The sequence below is a fragment of the Dermacentor albipictus genome, chromosome 3 (assembly GCF_038994185.2).
Source record: "Dermacentor albipictus isolate Rhodes 1998 colony chromosome 3, USDA_Dalb.pri_finalv2, whole genome shotgun sequence".
In the NCBI taxonomy this organism is placed as follows: Eukaryota; Metazoa; Arthropoda; class Arachnida; order Ixodida; family Ixodidae; genus Dermacentor; species Dermacentor albipictus.
Genome location: NC_091823.1, coordinates 157,280,879 through 157,302,611, shown reverse-complemented (window position 1 = coordinate 157,302,611; position 21,733 = coordinate 157,280,879). Strand labels below are relative to the sequence as shown.

General features: G+C 47.8%; 1 protein-coding gene and 1 long non-coding RNA gene across 2 annotated transcripts in view; one reads left to right on the top strand and one right to left on the bottom strand.

Moving 5' to 3' along the window:
- LOC139057006 (uncharacterized) overlaps window positions 1-21,733 on the bottom strand; it is a 92,881-nt gene that overhangs the window by 36,902 nt on the left and 34,246 nt on the right. Inside the window, exon 4 of the mRNA XM_070534809.1 lies at window positions 19,678-19,852. Within this exon, the coding sequence (XP_070390910.1) occupies window positions 19,678-19,852 (175 nt within the window). The remainder of the gene's footprint in view (window positions 1-19,677; window positions 19,853-21,733) is intronic.
- LOC139057005 (uncharacterized) lies at window positions 624-8,204 on the top strand. The gene is made up of 3 exons (XR_011512511.1): window positions 624-846; window positions 2,345-2,481; window positions 7,534-8,204. It is a non-coding gene; the product is annotated as an uncharacterized lncRNA (long non-coding RNA).

Genomic DNA, 21,733 nt, shown 5'->3' with positions numbered 1-21,733 from the left:
GAAGGTGAATTCACTCGCTGCTGCGGGTTCTATTTTGAAAGATATCGTGCTGTACGGACTGATGGACGGATGGTTTTTCTTGTTGGGGAAATATAGAAATGCTTACGTTATAAAAAAAAAATCGCAGGGTTCGCGAATTTCGCGATAAAAACCAACACCAACCTACTCCCCCACCCCCCGCTGAGCGATGCCGTCTTGATCGCCCCCTCCGAACCCCGGGAAAAGGGACACCACCTTTCTATCTCAGTTGAAGAAAGGATGATGAAACGTTAACAACGACATAACGGCACTTCCTCACGAGTTGTCTTATGGCCTCTGAGATTTGCGCGCGAAGCTGGCGCGCGCGAACCTGAGAGGCCATAATTGGCCGCTCATAGCATAAAAAGACAAAGACAATGCCAAACGACACAGCTAAAAATTCAAACAAAGAACTGATCTTAGCTATACTGTTTGGGGAAAAGAAATAAAAAATTAGACAGCCGCAACACACGCCACTAAAGCCGCCACCGCCGGCGTAACGCGGAACCAACAGTTGGCAACATTCATTCGCGCGTCATTGCTTCGTCCGCTTCGTCTCAACGAGAGCCGCCATCTTCTCGCGTCTAACGTTTCGTATAGTTTTGTTCTCTGCAATCCGCGCACACAGCTCATCGGTGGCTGCACGTCTGCTCGGCGTCGCAATGCGGCCTGCGTCATTTTCTGGTTCTCGCGCAATCGGTGTGAAACATGTCGCATGTGAAATGTTTGATAGAAGTGCCTCACGTCCAAGTCAAGCCGCCGTACGGGTGTATGGCTGTGCGCCCCGTTCTCGGAAGCGTCGACGGGTTTCCGGCATGCGGATTTCAGGTACGTGCAAATGCGTTTCGTCCTCCTATTGAGTTCCGGAGCAAAGCGTGCAATATTTCATGTGAAAGATGCAGTGCCCGTCATCATGGTGTGAATTTCGAGCGGCAAACGAGAACTTTGGCACTTAGAGCACACCGCAGCTGCGAAGTCAGCGTGGAAATTGTTTTTCGTTACCGCAATGTGTTGCTTTCAGTCTAACCTGTGGGTTGTGGACGGCTAGCCCATCGACTTTTGCTTGTGGCGGCGATAGGTATGTAAATGGAAGTGGTAATAATTTTCGAGCGCAGAGAGTTGTTTCGTTCGATGCTGGTCGTGTTCATGGCGTTGTGAAGGCTAGCAAACTGGCTTGATCGTGCTTAGTTCTAACTCCAAGAGGCGTAACGTTGGCGCTGGATGTGTTTGTTTTCCGTGCCGCGAGTACCAGTTTAATGCTTTTTGTTGCATGAGAGTGGTTGCTGCTGCATGCCGTCTGGGCAGAACACAATAAAAGCAATTTCCTCACTCATACGTATGCAATGTGACGTAACAAAATTTCCAGCGTTTTATTCGGAGTGTAAATATCCAGTATAGTTTAGTAAGAAACTCAAATTCTGTGTTAGCTTAGTAGGCGTGAAACAAGTGAAACTCTCATTCCTTTTTGAATTGTTCGCCCAAACCCCACCGCCCGCAGATGCGTCATAGGGTAATTGACAGTAGCTTCGCTACGTGAGTTGTTTTATGCGCCAATATTGCCCGGTTAAGTATCCTGTTAATTTATGCAGACGCTCGTTCATCTTGATTTTAAGCGGTTACTGTCCCCGTGTACCGGACGATGCCAAACTTGTGAGGTCTAGCAAACGCGGGAAATTCAAAGTGGCGTGGCTGCAAGTTCCTGTTTTTACGTTTCTTGCATTCAAAGCCAACAGACACAGTATCACTGATTTATTTTCCATTTCTGCTGTACTTGATCAATCTAATGTGACAACTGCATTTGCTCTTTATTGTTCTCCATTTACTGTGTATTCAGCTTGGCTGCCGCCCTCTCTTCAGAGGATGCCGCTGTGATAGCTCTGTCGTATAGCACATGCCTCTAGGCCCTTGTGTTTCAAGGGCTCTGGCGAGGTAGCAGTGCTCCAAGTAATTTTACCATCCTATATATTTTCTATTTTGCATCATTCTTCCACGATGGATTTTAATGTTCATAGTATTCGTCATTAGTCATCGCCATAATTTTATAGCATGTAGATTTTACGCACTTTACAGCGACAATTTTTAGGCCAGTTTACAGCCAAGTCACATCTTCCATAATACATCAACATTACCACTTGTCATGGCGCCCTTTGGTCAAACCTGGCCCTTGCGCCATAAAACACCACACATCATCATCATCAGCTTGGCTGCCAGAAAATGCTTGAATTTCTTTCAGTATCCAAGTGACGAAATATTTCACTGACGGCCGTGTGTGAAACACGCAAGATGACAAAACTGATAGCAAAATGATGAGATATTTCTTTTATAGCGTTTGGACTCGACTTTTGGTGAGGATGTCGATCGACCTTCTGCCTGGTGACAGCACACCCGACATCGCCAAAGTGCAGCCTATCAGTTGAGTGCTCCCGAATGGACCATCAACATCGGAAAATGAAGCAGAGCCAGGTAGGGGCAATTTTTACTTTGTAACAGAATACTGACAGCTGCCTCTTTTTTAAGAACTAAATATCATATTTACAAACCAATCCTTTCTCTTTGTGCAGCCTACATAGAATTGTTTTTTGCTTGCTGTACAGACCTTCAGAAAGCAGTCCTTCTGAACCATTTTTGCATGCTCAAATAAATAAAGAGGAGTGCACTTTCTGAATAAATTGATGCACTGAAATGTGCGTTCGACACACAGTGAGATGCAAAATAACCAACAAATTTAAAGCGGTAAAAGAAAAGTTTGAAACATGTTCTAACATCATAACCCGCCTTGGCATACGGATCTAAATATAACAGCAACAGAGGTGCATGCAGAGAAGTGTTTGTAAATGTTGGCAAGAGATGTACATTGTCTAAGAAATTGTTTTTATTTACTTGGAGCTTCTTGGTGCCATGGCAGTGCAGTAAAAGCTCAAAATGGTGCCCCTGCTCCTAATAAAGCACCTTTAGATTTTAATATAAGATTATGAGCTTTTACATTCCAAAACCTAAAGTTTTGAGAACCTGGCTTCTTTAATGTACACATGAATCTAAGTGCATAAGCGTTATTGCATTTTACCCTCATTGGAGGGAAGCTGCCATGGCCTAGATTGAAGCTGAGACCAGCATGACTGAGCAGCATGGCATCATAGTAAGTGGGCTATAACACCACGTCAAAATGAGAAATACTGCTTAGAACTACCAACTTCTTGGCTCACAAGCACTGCACTAAGTTAAAGGAGTATGGAGTACTGACAGCGACCGTTTATGTACCAATTTCTTTTTAGGCTGATTCCATTATTAGGGTGCGAAGCTTCAATTAGTCAAAACCAGCCTAAATTACAGAACCAGCTCAAAACACGCACCATGAATAGCTGGATTTGGACATGCAAATGGAGTCAATTCATGTCGCCGAAAATGGAAGTGGCAGTCACACTATTTCATGCATTTTGCCTAAAACATAGTCAATAATAATTAATCAATTTCTAAAATATTCTTTTCAAAAAGTTTTTTTCAAGCATGAAAGGAAGAGCCAAATGGTGTTCAGGTGCACAAGCGGTTAGTTGCACGGCACTTCTTGCATGTGTTCACTGGCTTCTTTCAAGCTTGAAAAAAAATTTGTTGCACCTGCTGAGCAGTAGAAAGCTGGATTGGGAATTTTTCAGGATGCTCTACAATTTTCGCACTGACACTTTTGCTTTGAATAAAATATTTGAGCAGTTAAATAATTGTTAATAACTAATTACCTAATTAGGAAAAATGCAAGAATTGGTTTCACTTCCTCAAAACGATGGCAAACGACATTACCTTGGTGCTGTCTAGCTACGTGGCACTTATACATATTTAAAGCTTGCACATGTCATACAGACCACCTGGTAATTACAAGGCATATATAGAAGTGGCTAAGTTGTGTGAGGCAGCCATGTGTAGCGAATCATGAGAAACAGCCATGTTTCTTTGACTTAAGGGCATGATAAGATTTACATGCTCGACACCTTGTATCAGTGTGCTCTAGGCCTGTTCGTAGTTTAGCTGCTACATAAACAATATTTCTCCACGTGTAAGCTCATATGCATCTTTCAAGTATATTGCCTCGTGTGTCCAAAATAAACCATCTTCGCGCTTCCTTCATTATGTCTTCATCTGTTGCTGTGCTAAATTTTTAAAACGCAACTGCACAAATTTTCATCTAGTTTTCATATTTCCTCGTTGTTTGGTGGCTTTATTTCTGAACAAGTTGTTTTCGTTAAACCCTGTTGCACACAGCAGTACACAGCATTTCTGCCTAGAGTGGGAAATTTTTTTTTTCAGATGGACATTAATACACCTTGCCTGGGCAATGTAAGGCATTCTACATAACACGGCCCTGCAATAATGTTTTGTATTGCATTCCAGCATCATGCAAAACTGTTTACTTACCAGATTAGAATATGTATAAGTGTTGGAAGTAACAGAACTGGAAGAAGCCAGCAGATAATGAGGCCAAGGAAAGCATACAGGAACATGTATTAAGTTTTTTATATGAAGTACAGAAATTATAAATTCTAGGTAAGTGAAAGTGGATTAAAAGATATCCACCTGTGGGTGGGGAACGGATTCATAACCTTCACATTACGCATGTGATATACTAACCACTGTGGTACTACGGCCGTGTTCGAGCGTCGACAATCTGAGGGGCCATTGTGGACGGTTGAATGCTGCCTCGGTGGCACAGTGGTTAGTGCATCGCATGCCTAATGCAAAGGCTGTAGGTTCGTTCTCCCCCCATGCCTGGTTGTTTTTGTTTACCATTTTCATTTCCCTTTATCATTTCTACATTTAAATAGAAAGTTACAAATAAGTTCCCACGTGCCGTCACTGGCATCTTCCAGCTGTGATTCAGAAAAATTTTGACCCTCAGTATCATTTCTTCTCGTTTGGAAGAACAGGAGCTTCAACTTAATAATAATGAATTCACCTTGTTCAGCATCTCACTGTGGTCTCAAATCTTATCACAGCATGTGTATTACTAAGTGAAGTTTTTGTTAAGATGATGATATAGCATGGGACCTAATTAGTAGCCTTTGTGTACAGATATATGACTAGTCTAATAAATAGGAGGACTTTAAGAAACACTTCTAAGATGCTCAGCATGTGTATAAAGAACTAATCTAGCATGATTTCAGGCATAACTGTTGCCCCTGAAAAATATTTGGATCATCTGCATTGGCATTGTTTTTAGAGAGCACCAATACTGCTTTGATAGAAGTAGCCTCGTGGAACATGAAGCATCGCTTCTTGCCGAGTCAAGGAAATATCTGCATATCTGAGGTGCATGTGTCATATGCTCGAATGCTGTTTAAAGGCTGCTAATAAGAAAATTATTAACTTGCCTTCCAGAGATTGCTTCAGTAGTCTATGCTACTCGATCATAAATAATTTACCATAGTGAACAATCATCACAGTTGGCTTTGCAATGTTTATGCAAAATACCACAATTGCCTACTAGACATGTGACTGCACTAAAACTTGGAATTAATGACCAGTAAGATTTATGGGACATCAAAACTTAGTTTATTACTCCTGTTTCTGCCATAGTTTCTTACAGTAATTACTAGAGGGAACTCTGGTGCTGGAGTCGTACCACAATGAGAATGATGGGAAGCACATGGATTTGTCTGATATTCATGCTTGTGAATTCAGACGTTCTTGTGGCTTGGTATATTATACGCTATATATATCTTATTGTCGTAAATTTCAGCGCAGTCTATACTCCTCGAAGTGTAGAAGACGCCGCCAACATGCACAATTGCTATTAATTGCAACGATTGAGCTTGTCCAGGTGGCCAAATCAAAAGGCGCCAAGCGTCTCAAGGCACTGGTATGCCCGCGATAAATTCATCAGGGCGTTGCACTCGCTTGTCGTTACATGCCTCCGTGGCTTAATGGTTTCAATATCAGACTTCTGTTCTAGAGTTCCTGTGTTTGAATCCTGTTGTCGGACGATTTTAATGTTTATTTATTTATTACACAGTATATTGTTGAAAATGACTAGTTTACAAAGTCGCAAAGCCGTTTGAAGCCAAACAGACGAAGTTTAGGCAAATCCATGTACTTCCCATAATTTCCATGCTGGTACAGCCGTTCTTGTTCGATCTCCTGTGGACACTAACGTCAGAGTTCCCTCTAGTAATTATTGTATGAAACTCTTATTTCTACACCTCGCTCGTGCAGAAGCGGCACCACACCTGCTGCGTAAACATGCACTACCTTTCGGCCAAGTGCAGGGAATGCTGTGAACTCGCCCTGTACAAAGCCTGAACTAAGTAAAACAAATCACAACATGCAGTTGCTGCCACGTTGAACTGGTGGAATGAGTAGTGAAATGCAGCACTTCCTGAACTAGTTCAGAAAGTGCAGGTTAATCAAGTGGAGATTATATAGTAACAGAAGTTGAGTGATTCTGCATTACATTCACGAAATATACTTCATGATACTTTTCCATTTATTTCCTCAGTTATAAATAATCCCTTTTGCATTGTTGGACAAAACTACAGAATGCCAACATATTTTCTAGCGTTCACTGGTAGCAAACATGTCAAAACTTGTTCTAGTTTCTGGATTGCCTCTTTAGCCGTTAGCCCCCAAGTTAATTCCGGAAAAATGTACCAAATTTTTTACATACCCAATTTTTCGGTGTCATTCTCATTCTAAAGATATATTACTTCATTGGTCTCTGGTTAGAAATAACACAAAAATAGGAGCTGCTCTTGCGGGCAGCTTTCCCTCAATGCCGACTGTAACTCATCTTTGACAATAAGAGCAGCGTAACATCGGGCAGAAAGAGTGCGACTCGTCATTGGCGATATTAGTACTACCTCCAGTCACTAGTACAGCTTGGGATCAATGGTTAAAGGTTGCGACTTTGTTGCTGCCCAATTTTAATTCTGCAGCTGTTACACTTGGGTGTAGCGTGTGTATGTACGTGTGCATGCATTAAAATGACTTCACGCTAGAGGAAAGCAACTGTAGTGCAGAGAGGGATTAGTCATCTTTATATATTTGCTTTGTAAAGATGCACTAAGTTCATCTTTTGCAGTATAGACTTGGCGCTCATTGGCCAAAGATGCCCTTGTGCTACTAAAACCTATCAATTAATTCGCTTTCGGTCTGTGAGTTTTAATTTGTTTTTCTTGAACTGTGCAATGCCCACTCACAGGACTGCATGTTATCTGAGGTGTTCCTTTTTCAATCAAGAATGTTGAGGTTGTGTTTGTGAAACTCGGTTTCTTGCCTCAAACGAGCTTGTGCAAACTGAGCAAGCTGATAATTCTACCTGCTTATATATTAAATATGTTGTGGTTATGAACCCTCATAATGAATGACACATAGTATGAAAATTTTATCTGATAAAAGAATTTAATGAAATTTTTCATGTTTTTCGTGTTCATGTTCACTTCTGTACTCTAGTGTCCTGTCTGCATGCCTCACCTCTTTTTTTGCATATTAAATATCGTATAAACTTAACCATGCTTTTTTACCACAATGCAGGGGGAAAAGGTTCCGGTAACATCATGCATTCTGTATGGTGGCCCAGATGTGTATGCAAGCAACCTCCTTCATGTGGACCAAGAACTACTCTGCAGTGTCTCGCAGACTTCCACGCGAAGCCCTCAACATTCTCGTCTCAGTGGAATGGCTGCTCATCTATCTGCGTGTCCATCACCAAGGCGGCCAGTTGTAAAGCTCCTGTACCCGTTTAAGAAAGCTTAATGATTTTTTTATTTAGTTTTCAGGGTTGGCCGTAGAATCTTAACATTTTTGATGTTTCTAGCATTTTTACCTGGCACAAAGTGGTGCAATAACTTTAAACCAGTGTAATGTATTTAAGTGATGCTCACTCTAATGCCTATCTGGTTTTGTTTGTGTTTAAGAAATTTGAGTTTCTGATGAGGTAACAGCATTTGAATTTGTCATCGTGGCTCGTTTCAATGAGCTGCTAGGAAATAAGACGCAAAATTTATCACACGCCAGTTGTAGCATTTTTGTTTTCATGACTAAAGTATACACGTTTCAAAAGATGGAAAGTGGGGAAAAATGCCTCAAGAACATAATCATCCTAGGATTGTCATGTTCTTACAACTCTGCTATGACTAATGCCTCATACATCTTGGGAGCACATTGGTCGCACTGCCTACAGGTATACTTGATAAGAGAATAGCTTGTACTCAGATTTGCCACGCAGTCGATGGCTGATGGCTTTTGTTTGTCGTCTTGTATATATATATATATATATATATATATGTTCTTCGTTTCAATAAAAATTTAGTTTAGAGTTAGCGCTCATCTTGTCTGCTTCTATCTAGTTTATGTCCGTGTCACTTCGCGCTACAATCCAAGATCATGTTACTGTACTAACTCGCCCAACTTTCTATCCTTGTGTTAAAGACAGACTCAGACTTGTTCTTACTTATGCGACTGGTTATTTTTGTGCTTTATAACAACATGCAGTGCTTTTCGAATGAAAACATGTGATAGTTCGTAGTCAGGTAATTAAAAAAAACTGTTCTGCTTAAAATTTAATTCAGCAAGCCTGTGCCATTATTCGGTGCTTATGTCTTTGTATTGGTATGTTTTTACTCCTTATTTTCCTTTTTACATTCAAAATGTGCAAACATTATTATGTAACCATTTCTCTCTAATGAAATAAATACTTTTCTTCTGACATTTTGTCACAAATTTTACAATGATTTTGTTCAATTAGGTAACCTTAGACTAGCTGATTGTTGTTTTGGTCGCTTAACTTACAATGCCTGTGGAATATTCAATGCAAGCACATGGTGAAAAATAAACTAAATTATTGGGTATAAGCAGGTCACTGGCAGTAAATGGAGCATACATATATTTCAGGAAATAGTGCATGCTTATATATTGAACAGCATGCACAGCTACACATGCTGTTTTGTTCGTAAATGCTGAAACATTATTCGGCGTGGAAGCACTTTGTTCTTTGACTTTCAGTGCTACCTTTAAGTCATATGTGTGAACGTACTAGTAGAAGCATCCCGTGAAGATGAATGACAACTTTGATGAATAGATGTATAAAATGTGTGCTTAAAACGGCAAAATGCTTGACAGGCAAACATATGCTTCTGTAGTACTGCACTTGTTACCGTCGCCAATCCATGCATTGCTTGTGCTCTATTGCATTCAATATGAGCTACAACAACGAGCTATGGTGTCTTTCCCTCCTGGTCGAGCTGATGTTGCGAAAATTTTTGACCAAGAAAAGTGGAGGTTTTTAACTATTTCTGAAATGCATCCATGCTTTTGGCTGTGTGCTGTTTCCACGGGGTTATAAGTACTGGTGCACCAAGGTGCAGGATATCCTGTGTCCTTAGTGCAGCGCGCATTGTTATTGCGCTCTGCATCCTGCCGGCAGTGTACTATCACTGCAGAGGAAGATTACGAAAAGCATGGCCTGTGTGCCTTGCTGCAATGGCGAAACCTTAAATTGTTTGCCTCAAAAGGTCGCACGTTATGCTACCACATGACGGATCAGAAGCGCAATATGAGGACGCCTCACTGATTCTGGCTCATACTGAACAAGGTAGTACCATAGCTAAGGCTAGGCAGCATTCACAACAGCTAATCTGCCCATTAACTACATGGCTGTAGTGAACGCTAAAATACTTGCAGGGATAACACCCTTTTGGAAGGGTGTTGTCCAAGCTACACCCATATTGAAAGGGGGGGGGTGTCTGTGTTACACCCCATATAGAAAGGGTGTTGTTTGGTTTACACCCATAGGCGAGGTGACGTCATATTAACAACCCTTCTTTTGTGGGGTGTTAATTTGCATCCCGCTGCTTGGGGTGTAGCAATACACCCAAAAAGGGTGTCACCCATGGGACAAGTCATTTACACCCTTAAGGGTGTTAAAATTTTTAGTGTGTACGGACATGAACGAGTGGACCGAGACGCTCAGAAGGGACGTAGACGCTGCAACGAGCGAAGTTCCGCCCGAGGCGAACCTCGAAATAGTTGACAGCAGGCTGCTACACATGTGGGAAGCAAAGCGAGCACTCCTAAAGAGATGGAAATGCCAAAGACATAATAAGGCGTTGCGCAAACGCAAAGCACCATTAGACAGAGACATCGAAGAACACGCACTCCAGGTATCCCTGCAGGGCACAGTGGGAAGACACGTGCAACGGCCTCGAGACGGAGATGACCGGGGCGAGCGCTTGGTGCCTCTTTCGACACCTAGTAGATCCGGAGGAGACTAGGGCCGCTCAACGGCGCAAGACTCGTACACTAGTAAGATATTTCAAAGGTGATGACTTCCTCGACGCAATACGTGACCGTTACTTTAAGAAGGCCGAAAGCATCCAACATGCCGATTACGACGGCGTCGCAAACGAGAAACTGCACGCGGAATTTAGCGAAGCAGAAATTCGGATAGTCCTGTTCGAACTGAACACCCGATCGGCGCCCGGCCCGGATCGGGTTACCAACAAGACTCTCCGTAACCTAGACGACGAGACAATCTCCCGCCTCGCGACCTACGTCAACGAGTGCTGGCGAGGGGGCTCCCTTCCAGAAGCGTGGAAACGGGTCCGCATTATCATGATTCCTAAACCTGGAAAGCAGGTTATGCTCGATAATCTAAGACCGATTTCGCTTACGTCTTGCGTCGGCAAAGTCATGGAACACGCAGTTCTCACCCACGTGATCGACGTTCTCGAAGACATTGACGCGTTCCCGCACACCATGCTAGGATACCGCCGCAACCTCTCCTCACAGGACGTATTGCTTCAGCTTAAACACCAGATCGTAGACGACACTACCAGCTCCACTAAGGCGATTCTCGGCCTAGATATTAAAAAGGCCTTTCACAACGTTAAATACAAAGCAATCTTAAAAACAATTAGAACATTAGGACTAGGCCAAAGAACGTATAATTAGGTTAGAGATTTCCTCGCGTGCAGGCGCGCATGCGTCGTCGTTGGCAACGAGGAATCGCCGCAATTTGAGACGAGTTCGTCAGGCACGCCGGAAGAATCCGGCATATCACCATTACTCTTTAATTTAGTTCTACTCGGTCTACCCGAGAAATTAACAGAAGTAGAAGGATTGCATCACAGTCTATACGCGGATGACATGACATTCTGGGTTCCCGGGGGAGGATGTGACGGTCACGTCGAGCGAACGCTACAGGCAGGAGTAGATGCGGCCCAGAATTACTTGCGTGGAACGGGCCTCGAGTGATCGGCTACCAAGTACGAACTGTTAATCTACAAACCCACAAGGAGAGATCGTAAAACCCTGCGCGACGAAGAACTGGAATACTCCACAATTCGTATTATATTGGCAGATGGTACTCCCGTACAGCACGTAGACAAAATTAGAATCCTGGGCTTACACCTGCAGGCAAATGGCCATAACGGAGAGACGGTGCGAAGACTTCGTCGTTTGGTAGATGACACGATCCAACTCTTGCGTCACATCACGAATAGACGCAATAGTATGCGTGAAGACTGCGCGATCCGTCTAGTGCAGGCGTACGCGATAAGCCGCATAACGTATGTTGCCCTTTACCTGAAGTGGATAGTGTGCGAGAAAAAACAAGGTCGAATGCATCATACGAAAGGCTTTCAAGAGGGCTGTCGGCGTTCCGCTCAACGCGAGCACCGACAAGTTTCTATAGCTCGGGCTTCACAACTCACTGGACGAATTAATCGAGGCGCACGACATTGTGATATACGAACGATTATCTAATTCAAAGACAGGTCGATGCATCCTCGAGTCACTCAGCATCGCGTCCCACACTCAGCATGGAAAAAATTGGAGGACGCTTAAGCTTCGCCTTCAAGAGTGGGACGCGACAGCGTTCCCGTCGACCCGCCAAGGGGTATAAGACAATGCGCTATGGCACAGCGATCACTTACGATGCGCCCCGCATCGGACTTGGCGCCCACCTATCACGCGGTGAGCGTCGAGCAACGCAGCGTTCGGCGCGGCAACGAAACGTGCGCCTGAGCGAACGGAACGAACCAAAGAACTCGGTGTCTCGGAGGGGAAACGATCTACGCCAGCCAAACGTCGTGATCGGCACGGGCAGAGAGATAGATAGTAATCTAAACCGGGAGCACGGCGAAGCGTCGTCAGGGGAGAGGGAGTCCCGCGACGCACCTGGCAGCGGTCCCAATGCGCGCGCGGCGCGCCTCCTGTCGGGGCAGCGCCGTACATTGAGAGTAGGGGGTCTTCTGTGTTTGCCGCAAGATGGCTCTGCGTGTGCGGAAAGCGCAGAAGAAATGCAGCGGAAACGCACTTCGCAACTCGTGTAATTGTGACTTCTGTACGTTACATGTTCATAATTACCGATATACACCGCAGTTTAACTTGCCACGGCTCGTTTCGAAGGCAACACCGCATTCACTAGAGGCGCGTTTGCACCGCTTGGAAGCATCGAACTCGTGGCTGAGTGGTAGCGTCTCCGTCTCACACTCCGGAGACCCTGGTTCGATTCCCACCGGGCCAATCTTGGAGGTTGCTTTTTATTTATGAAGCGCCTGCCGTGATTTATCGCTCACGGTCAACGCCGCAAACGCCGACGCCGACACCCGACGCCGACGACACCGGCTTTTCTGCGACACGAGCTCCTTAACGCTATCGCGTTAAAAAGATGGCGGTTCCGGTCTCTGTCCGCGACCGCCTGATCATCCCGCCGCTTCCCAAAAGCATGCACCACGCCGCGAGACGCAACAAACGAGCAAGAGACCTTCAGAAGAAGTTTGGCAACAGCAGCGAGGCGGTGTACGTAGACGCTGCGCGATATGGAGGAGAGAAAAGTGCACACGTGATCGCGGTTGTAGACCGCACGGGTAAGTGCCTCGCGAGCGCCACGGTAACCACGGGACACACGGAGGGGGCCGAAGGAGCCACATAGCCCTAGCACTAGCCGCGGTGCCGAGCGCTGCGATCGTGATCAGCGACTCGCAGGCGGCAATCCGCGGCTTCGCGCACGGTCGCGTCTCGCGGGAAGCGGTCCGCATACTCCAAATTTGTGTCGACGGCGACTCGCCATCGCCCTCGCAACCCCAAAATTCTACGCTCTCCCTCCTGTGGACCCCGGCACACACCGATGTTCCACTCGCGGGCAACGAGGTGGCCCACGCCACGGCTCGAGGTCTCACACGCCGAGCCGCCGCAGATTATGTGGCCGCGGGCCGCCCCCACCCCCGAGAGCGCGGCATCGGATCTGCCGGATCGGGACACTACAACCGAAATGCGGCAACAAGAATCAGAATGGGCGTGGGGTGATCGCCTGACCACGTTCAGAAACCTCACCCATCACTACAGACACCAAAGACGCACATCCCTGCCACTACACGATAAGTTAAACAGGAATGAGGCCGTAACATTACGCTTGCTCCAGACACACCCCTACCCTAGCCCCGTGGTCCTACATCACTGCTACCCGGGTTTATATCCAACAGATGCCTGTAAAGCTTGCGGACAGAGGGCAACGCTGCGACATATGCTCTGGGAATGTGCCGGCAACCACGGTAATGAGACCACCTCCGTTCGCGACGTGTCCGTAATCGCGGCCGTTATAGCACAGTAGTGGAAGCCTCGAGCTCGCTTCTTCCCGATGCTGCCCCGGCTTCGGGTGCCGCCGGGGACCAAGTTCTCCATCGTCGTCGAAGCCGCTGGGAGGCGGCTCTCAAAAGTTCAGAGTTGGCAGACCAGTTCTGGGCCGTTCGGCAAGCCGAAGATGCCGCCCGAGTCCAAAGACTTCGAGCCGCCACCTGAGGCCACCACAACGAAACTGCCGGACCATTCATTATTAAAGTTTCTTCTCTCTTTCTCCAGTCCGCTCCGACCGCCATTGTTGGCCCTGCGCGACGAAGGTACGCCCAAACGAACTGATCGAGTGTGTTAGGGACGAGAACCTAATTGTGAGCCATGCTGTTGCGCCTTCGGCTGCCGCAACCGATACAGCGACGGCAAAAGGCCATCCGTCGAGCGCAACGCACAAAGAAGAAAAGTGTGGATACATAGAATCGGGCGGGCTGTCTTCGAGGAAGTGGCAAAAAACGCACGGCTTTGTGAAGTGCCACGGTTCCGCACAACTTCTTTTGAGCCTAGTTCACGCCTACCGCTTCGAAAAAGTGCCTGTGTTCATGCTGTGCGTGCTTTTAGCGTGTTTAAGTAGTCTTGTTTTTATGTGCTCTCTTTGTTTCATGCAGTTTCGTCTTGCGGCGAAAGTGTAGGCATCTGCAGCTGGCCTGTGACACAAAAGCGACTGTATTCATGCTATGTTTTGAGCTTCAGCAGAAGATAGCATATTCTCGACGCTTTTGCAAGGCGCACGATGACTTACGGATGCAGTCGTTTAGTTTCGAATGTACGCCCGCATGCATTTATTTGGTTTGTAGTGATTAACGTTCTTAACATCCCCAAGCGACTAAAGCTATGAAGGAGGTCGTAGTGGATGGCTGTGGCTAACATTATTTCGGTCGCCTGGGGATGTTTAACGTCCACTTTGATAGTAGTTGTACGTGGGATTGTAAGTTCCTCGTTGGCGTTTCGTAATTCTTGCGCGGGCGGGGTAGCGCTGCACCAGAAGTTGGTGCCTCGTCGTGATTGTATTTCCTTATTAGATTTTATTCACTAGTTGCAACAACGTGTCATTATTTTGTATTATTGACGGCGCTTCCAGGACACCAAAGGGGCAACGGGAACACTTGTAATGTCACGTGCTCTCCGGAGGCCTCTGTTAGCCGTTGCATGTGCCCTCCTGAATCAGTACTTGTAAAAAAAAAATCTATTGTTGCGATTACCAAAGCACCCCGCCACCAAAAAAGCGCCCCGTGACTGCTGCAACATACCGCGCCCGTGCGAGAATTACGGAACACCAACGAGGAATCTTGCATTTCGCTTCTATCCCGGCTGCTGCCGGACGCGTCCTCAATATTGCAGGCATGAGCAGTGGCTACTCGCACGTTTCGTGTGCAGGATTATTTGGCTGAGAAAGGCCGCAAAAGACGGGAGGCCCGCTGATAAGGATTAACATTTTTACTGCATAACGTTAACATTCTTATGCATCTGAATAAGTAAATGGGTATCGCATGCGTCATATGCACTCTATGTGAACCTACGAAACCACGTACTTCAACGAAACCACGAAACCACGCTGTCAAAACCTGAAACTCTGGTAATTACGCACGTGTTTGAGCCCACCGCATGCATGCGTCGTGTTTCAACAACACGAACTCTCAACGTGCGCGTGCTTTACGCCTTAAGTAATGATCATTTTCTCTATGTTTTCCGCAGTTCCAACACGACATTCTTAAGGCCAGTTGCCGACTGAAAAAGCACGATCTCGATTAAAAAACGGCACCGCAGGGCTCGAGCGAAGTTTTCCGCGGATTTCCCCCGGTAGCGTGTTAGCCGTCGTCTGCTACGGCAGGGCCATCATGGGCGGCGCCACCGTTAAGACCGCGCCAAGTGGAGGAGGAGGGAAGTGGTTGGCGCTACCTTTGGAGACTGCGGGGTTCTAAGCTGACAGACCGCACGCCGAGACGCCGTGCGTAGCTCGCGTGCGCCGTCTGTTTATGGTGTTGCATTTGGAGGTGATCCCACCGCTGGCAACCAGTTGTAGGAGTCGAGGAGGACGTCGAGATGATAAATTTGGGAGTTTTATTTATATTATTTACAGTGAGCGTCAATTAACAGTCATAAAGTCATTTCCGGCAGCAACTGGGACGCTGCGGCCCGTGGCAAGAAGCTCGAAAGAGAATAATCAAGGGATGCTCTAGGAATGCTCTCTGCTGCTCCCGGTCTGCGTCTTTAAGCCCTTCGGTGTCTCGAAGACACGTCACATTCGGCCAATGGGAGAGCCCACTCAGGTGACGTCATTTTCGGCCAATCGGTGAGTGCTTACTTCTCCCTGCGGTCCTGCCTTGCTGCCTTGCAATGCGACGTCACAATAGATGGATGGGGGCGACGCCGCCAGGCTTTCACGGCGCATTACAGCCGTCTTTACCCACTTTACCCACTTTACCCGCAACAGTGCCAGGCTCTCGCTTCACTTTCGGGAAGAGTGAAGCAGTGAATAGCTCCACCTACGGCACCCGAAGTGGGGGCCGCCAACTTGTTTGCACGTGCCGCGCCTCAGGAATGTGCTATCCTTGCTTCTGCGCTCCTTAATTAGCTGGGGTGCGATTCGATGTGTTCTGGTGAACTCGAAGTAGGCTCAGGAAACGGTCCCGTATCTAACAATGGTCGGGGACCCGACGACTGTGCTGCATGGCAAAGTCTTTGCGTTGCTCGCAATCTCTTGCGGGAAAGAAAATGGCGTACGGATTCATACGTGCGTGTTTGATGGACGAAAGTACGCCTTTCAGTTGGCGCGAGCGTGGCGAACCGACGTCGAGGCATTGTTACGTCTTTGCACCGCTGCACCACTATTACGACTTTGTGGTGGTCCCGTAGCGCTCGTCACCCGTTTCGTGACAGAGCGTTGGTAGCCAAGACTCCGAGTCAGGCGTCGATGAGAATAACGAAAGGAATTTTATACACTATATACAGGTCATCATACAGGACAGGATCGGATCGGCACTGGGGCCGAGAGCTCACGGCAAACGCGACTGTTCCCGCACGGCGACGTCCGGCGAAAACGCGTGACACATCTCACCCCAGTCGAGAGCAGCACTCTGCTCCTGGTGGGTCGGCGGATCCGGTTTTCGAGGCGGCCGCCTCGCGGCTTTATACTCCCCAAGAACCATTGTCACTCAAACGGCCCAATACAAAGTCAGCACTCGACGGTCGTCCGAGAGGTCCAACCAGCGACCGCGCTGGCCACCCGGTTCAAAGCTCGCGCGCGCGGTTACCTCCAGGCAAAAGGAGGTGCGGCGCCGGGCTGTCTGGCACTCGATGACACGTTTGAACATGTTGCCCGCCGATGCTTCTCCGCAGGACACTGCTGCCTGACGGCTAAGCATCTTGACTTGTCGAGGGAGAATTTGGGCGCTCGCAGGATAAATTCTGCATCTTGCAGATTCGGAATCCGGGCTGGTGGTAATGGCACAACAGCATACAGCAGTGCCCGGCGATTAACAGGGCCAATAACAGGACCAGCTGTTGCTCATCGTCCCAAGCCTCAGAAAGAGGCCTACTGCTTGACTAGTCAAAAAACGTCGCACAGACGGATGACGTCCTCATGAACAACGTTTCGTTAAGGACGCAGTTAGAAGGCCTTGTGCCGCGGCACCACGTGCAAATATTTTTTTGCAGTAAAACATGCTGGTATTCCTCATTCGCTCTAAAAGGGTTCTCGTGCGAGTTCCGCATAATCTGCGTTGGGAGGTGACCTTTTCGCGTGACATTTCCCAAATAGTATTTTTTAAAGAAACTCTTGGCTTGGTGCAACGTCGCGGTGTTATATATAGAAATTGTTTACTGACGCGGTATTAAAATGTTTATTATTTTCGTTAATAAATGTTCGCGCAACGCAACATACCGCTTTCTTCCATATTTCCACTTGCTACGTTTTCTTTTCGCGGGCGTCAGTGGCCTTGCGTAAACGTTACATTTAATATTCGGTATCGCTCATGGGTCGCGCGTTCGATGATTCTGCTGACACGGTGCTCAGTACACCAAGGACAAGTGGTCCAGGATCGCCAACACTGGCTGCCACTATCTTTGCCTTGCAAACCTTATATTGGCCGCAGTGATCACGATGCAGCAGATCAGCCGGTGCGTAGCCGGTCGCTTCGAGGACTATGACTGCAGGATCAGGCTTGCGGATCAGGGGTCGAATTGAAAGGTTTTTGTGCGTAAGTGCTATTCGCCATTGGCTGCCGAGTTCGTTAACAATATGTTTAGCATCAGGCGTGGCTAGCATCTGCTTTTATGAAAAGCTATTGCGTAGGAACTTTTCTGCGAATGGGGGCCCAGAGTCGCTATTCCCGTCTAACGAGTTTCGAAACCATCGTCATTGCGATGGCGACGTCCGTCCGCATTCAATGTTCTGCGCGTCCCTGAAGACAACAGACCCCGCAGTTGCCGAAGAAGCGGCCGTAGCCCTCGCACTCGCACAGCCGAGCGTGGACACCGTAGTCACCGACTAAAAGACAGCCTACAGAAGCTTCCGCAGGGGGGTAATCTCCTCCGCGACCCGAGCCATTCTAGCCAAGCACAAGCCTCCGGGAAGAGCCATAGAGCTCATGTGGGTCCCGGCTCACTCGCAGGTAGCAGGCAACACCATCGCCGACTACCATGCCCGAGAAATGTCAATCCGGGCCGAGCACGAGCCGGCAGAGCTACCGCACCCGGTTACCAGCTTTCGGGACATTACCCGGATGTACCGAGAAGAAAGGTGCAGGCTGCCAGAACCGCACCCCAAACTCACCAGGCAACAACAGACGATCCTGCGTCGAGCGCAGGCGGGATCGCTTGCGCATCCCGTACTGATGAACCGCATGTACCCTGCGGAATACGATATGCTCTGTCCTTTTTGCAGAAGGGAAAGGGGCACCCTGCTGCACGTCTTGGCAGAGTGCACAGAACTCAAGACCCCCCCTCCTCCCCTTCCCACCAACACCCCCAATCCCCAACCCCTTGAGCGATGGGAGACCTTGTTATCCAGCCCCGCCCTACCGATTCAGCTCGCACTGACGGACAGGGGCCAGGAGCTGCTGGAAACATATGGGTCCCGTAACTAGGGAACCACCCCGTCTGGTGCCTGCGTGCACCACCAATTTATTTCGGGTCCAGTGAATGTTGCTTCATCATCATCTGGGAACGTCGCCGCAGAAAAGCATGGAAGCTGCCACCGAAATAAAAATCTGGTGGTTGGGTGGACATACCGCTGGTTGCTCCGTGGGCTATGCGGGGAAGATGTATTTTGCGTATGTGCGTTGGACATGCCAGCCTTACGGACCTCGCGTCACCGGGCTTAAAGGCAAGGTCAGCACGGAGCATGAACAAAGGCAAGTTGCTCCCGTATCGCGAACCTTAAGACGGTGACTGCAGCCGCGTGAATGCATGGGCTAGTAGTTGCGGTAACCCGCCATACCGGCGTAGTGGTTTTAACACTGCGCTGCAAAGCAGGAAAGGCGCGACGGCCGCATTTCGACGGGGGCGAAGTGCTTGAAAGTCCGTGCATTGAGTGCACGTTAAGGAACACAGATGGTCAAAATTAATTCTGGTTCTCCCACTACGGCATGCCTCGTAATCATGTCGTGTTTTTTAGAACGTAAAAGCCCAGAATTTACTGTTTTCATTCTCGGTCACATTCTCCGCCACAGTCGCAGCCCTGGTTTTCGTGGCCCCAAATGTAACGAAGCCAGACCGTTCTTGCGTTTAGGGTGCATGATCTTGGCGTAGACTCACAGTCCTATTCTGTGGCTGCCCCGATCTTCCTCCTTTATTAAAATGTCAGTCACCGCAAGTATGATCTGTGCGCAGGATTTGACCGTCTTCGTCATCTGTTTTACAACAATGCCTAGCTCTCTGTGACCGCGCATGCGTGAGGAACCTACCCCAGAAGATGTTAGTGGGCACCACTCGTTACCTAGGCTTTCAACACTCCATGCTATATAACCTAATGTTGAGAATTACGAAATGAGCAATAAAGCCAAGGGGGCGCCCGCTGAAGCAGCAGTTGCTAGTCGCGACTCGTACCTGCAGGCCTCTCGCTGAATCCCTCCCGAGGGAAACGATATCTCGGGGCTGGCCTGCCACGGGCGTGTTGACTTGAGCGTAATGATAGATCCTCTTGTCCCACATGGCGTCCAAGTTCGCCTTGGTGGTGGGGTTCGCCACCAGTTTGTCCATCTTCGTTTGGTTTCGGCAAAACCTGGCGACGCAAGCAAGGGTACGTGAGTTCAGTCCTCGAAGAGAGTTGCTCCCATCTTTGCACTGTACTCAAAAGTTTTTGCGCAACAAAGCTGCATTTCAGGCTATAAGGGTCTTACCAAGAAGGGGTCCACCATATTGGTGACAGTACGAGCTGCTACCTGAATTAAAGTATATGGTACTTTGTGCATTGCCTCCCTTTCTTATCGCGGAAATTTTGACGGAGCATCAGCCATGTCTATCCATGCTAAGCCCCCGGATAGCACGTCATTTCTCCTATTGCGGGCCCATTTAGCTAGGTTCAACATGGTGAGTGCATGGGAAGCAATATGTGAACATATCACGAATTGCTAGACGGGCACAACAAACATTAGTCATTGTGGATATGTGGTATGTAAACGAGGTGCGAGAGCATTAAAAAGGGGCTAGGAGGCGAGGAAGAAATCATCATCAGCACAGTTGCACCCCACCCGCACCGGCATCGTCAGTGTGAAATGGGACATCCACACACCTAAATTGGTACCTTTACGTGATAAACGCACGCACAAAACTCGCATAGTGTTGGATGGCCGATGCGTGGCGCATGACTATACACGATGGGAACACGAATGCTCAAATAACTAGGACTTTCACTTGGACCGGCGTTTCGACAAGGGGACATGTTTTTAGCAACGCATGACGAATGGAAGGCCCCGAATTATTAAAACGCTGGCTCAAGCCACCCCCTTTGTTAGGCCTATGTTGCCCACTTGAAGTCTGTTTCCATCTCATCCTGCCTCGGGAAGGTTGCACCGAGTAAATTGCATGTGCCTTTTTTCATAGGTGTTGAGCATGACATATATGCGTGCGTGTCTCTGGTAACGCATAGATCAGATTACTGGCACTGCTGTCAAGGTAATCATAATGGAACACATAATTAGTGATGCCAAACGTAACCAGATAGTGTAAGAAATTCATGAAGCTGTGATTAGAAATCTTAGCCAAACAATGCCGTAATATCTCCCTCCAGGTCGTAAAACCAAAGCTACCCAAACGCTAGGCGAAGGGAAAGGATATTCGCTGACTAATGCTGTTACACTGCGTCTAATTTGACGGAAACAATTTGTCTACATGGAAGGTCACTCGGATACTCGGTGTAGCCTGATGTCAGGGAAAACAAGACGTGTAAGGTCGCTCTGATTGTTCGTGTTTTTAAGTTTCACGAATCGGCCACGTGCTGTATGTATAGAGAGGGGGTTCACTTCCCCCCATGTCAGCGGGGCGAGAGTTGCTGTGTTATGTGGGGTCACAGGCAACGCGCGGGGTTAGGTGACGCGTCGCGGCAGGTGCCAGGCGGGCGAGTGCCGATTCCGGGAAGTCGGTGTTGTGCGCACGATGTTGACAGTCCGCCGACGGTCACACAGACCAGCCTTGAAACGGACCGCTGTACAAGGAAGGTATTGTGGGTCTGGCGCCCCAGTGCCTGACTTATTGGAGGCGCCGCCGAGGTTAGAAGGACTTAGCAACTCTGACCCCGTGCCGCATGCAGTGAGCATGGACCTAATCTGCTACGCGTCCGGAACGTAATCGCCAGCCTTGTTGTTGGGTGCGACTGCCTGTGTGGTGTCGAAGGCCAGCTTACCGTGCACGCTGTAGGAATGCGGTGCACACGTAAAGAGTGCATTCGCACGACGGCGTCTTGGAAACACGCACTCGAAGAACTTTGTCTTGTAGACAATAAGTGTGAAGGACAAGGAGGGCCGTCCGTCTCCCACACGGCCAAACTTTGAGTACAGTGGCACTTCGTGGTATCGATGCCCCTGCTCCGAGACATTTGCGGCCTAGACGCCGTTGGGATTTGAAACGGTCTAGCGATAACTTGTTCGGGCCTGGCGTGTTTTGC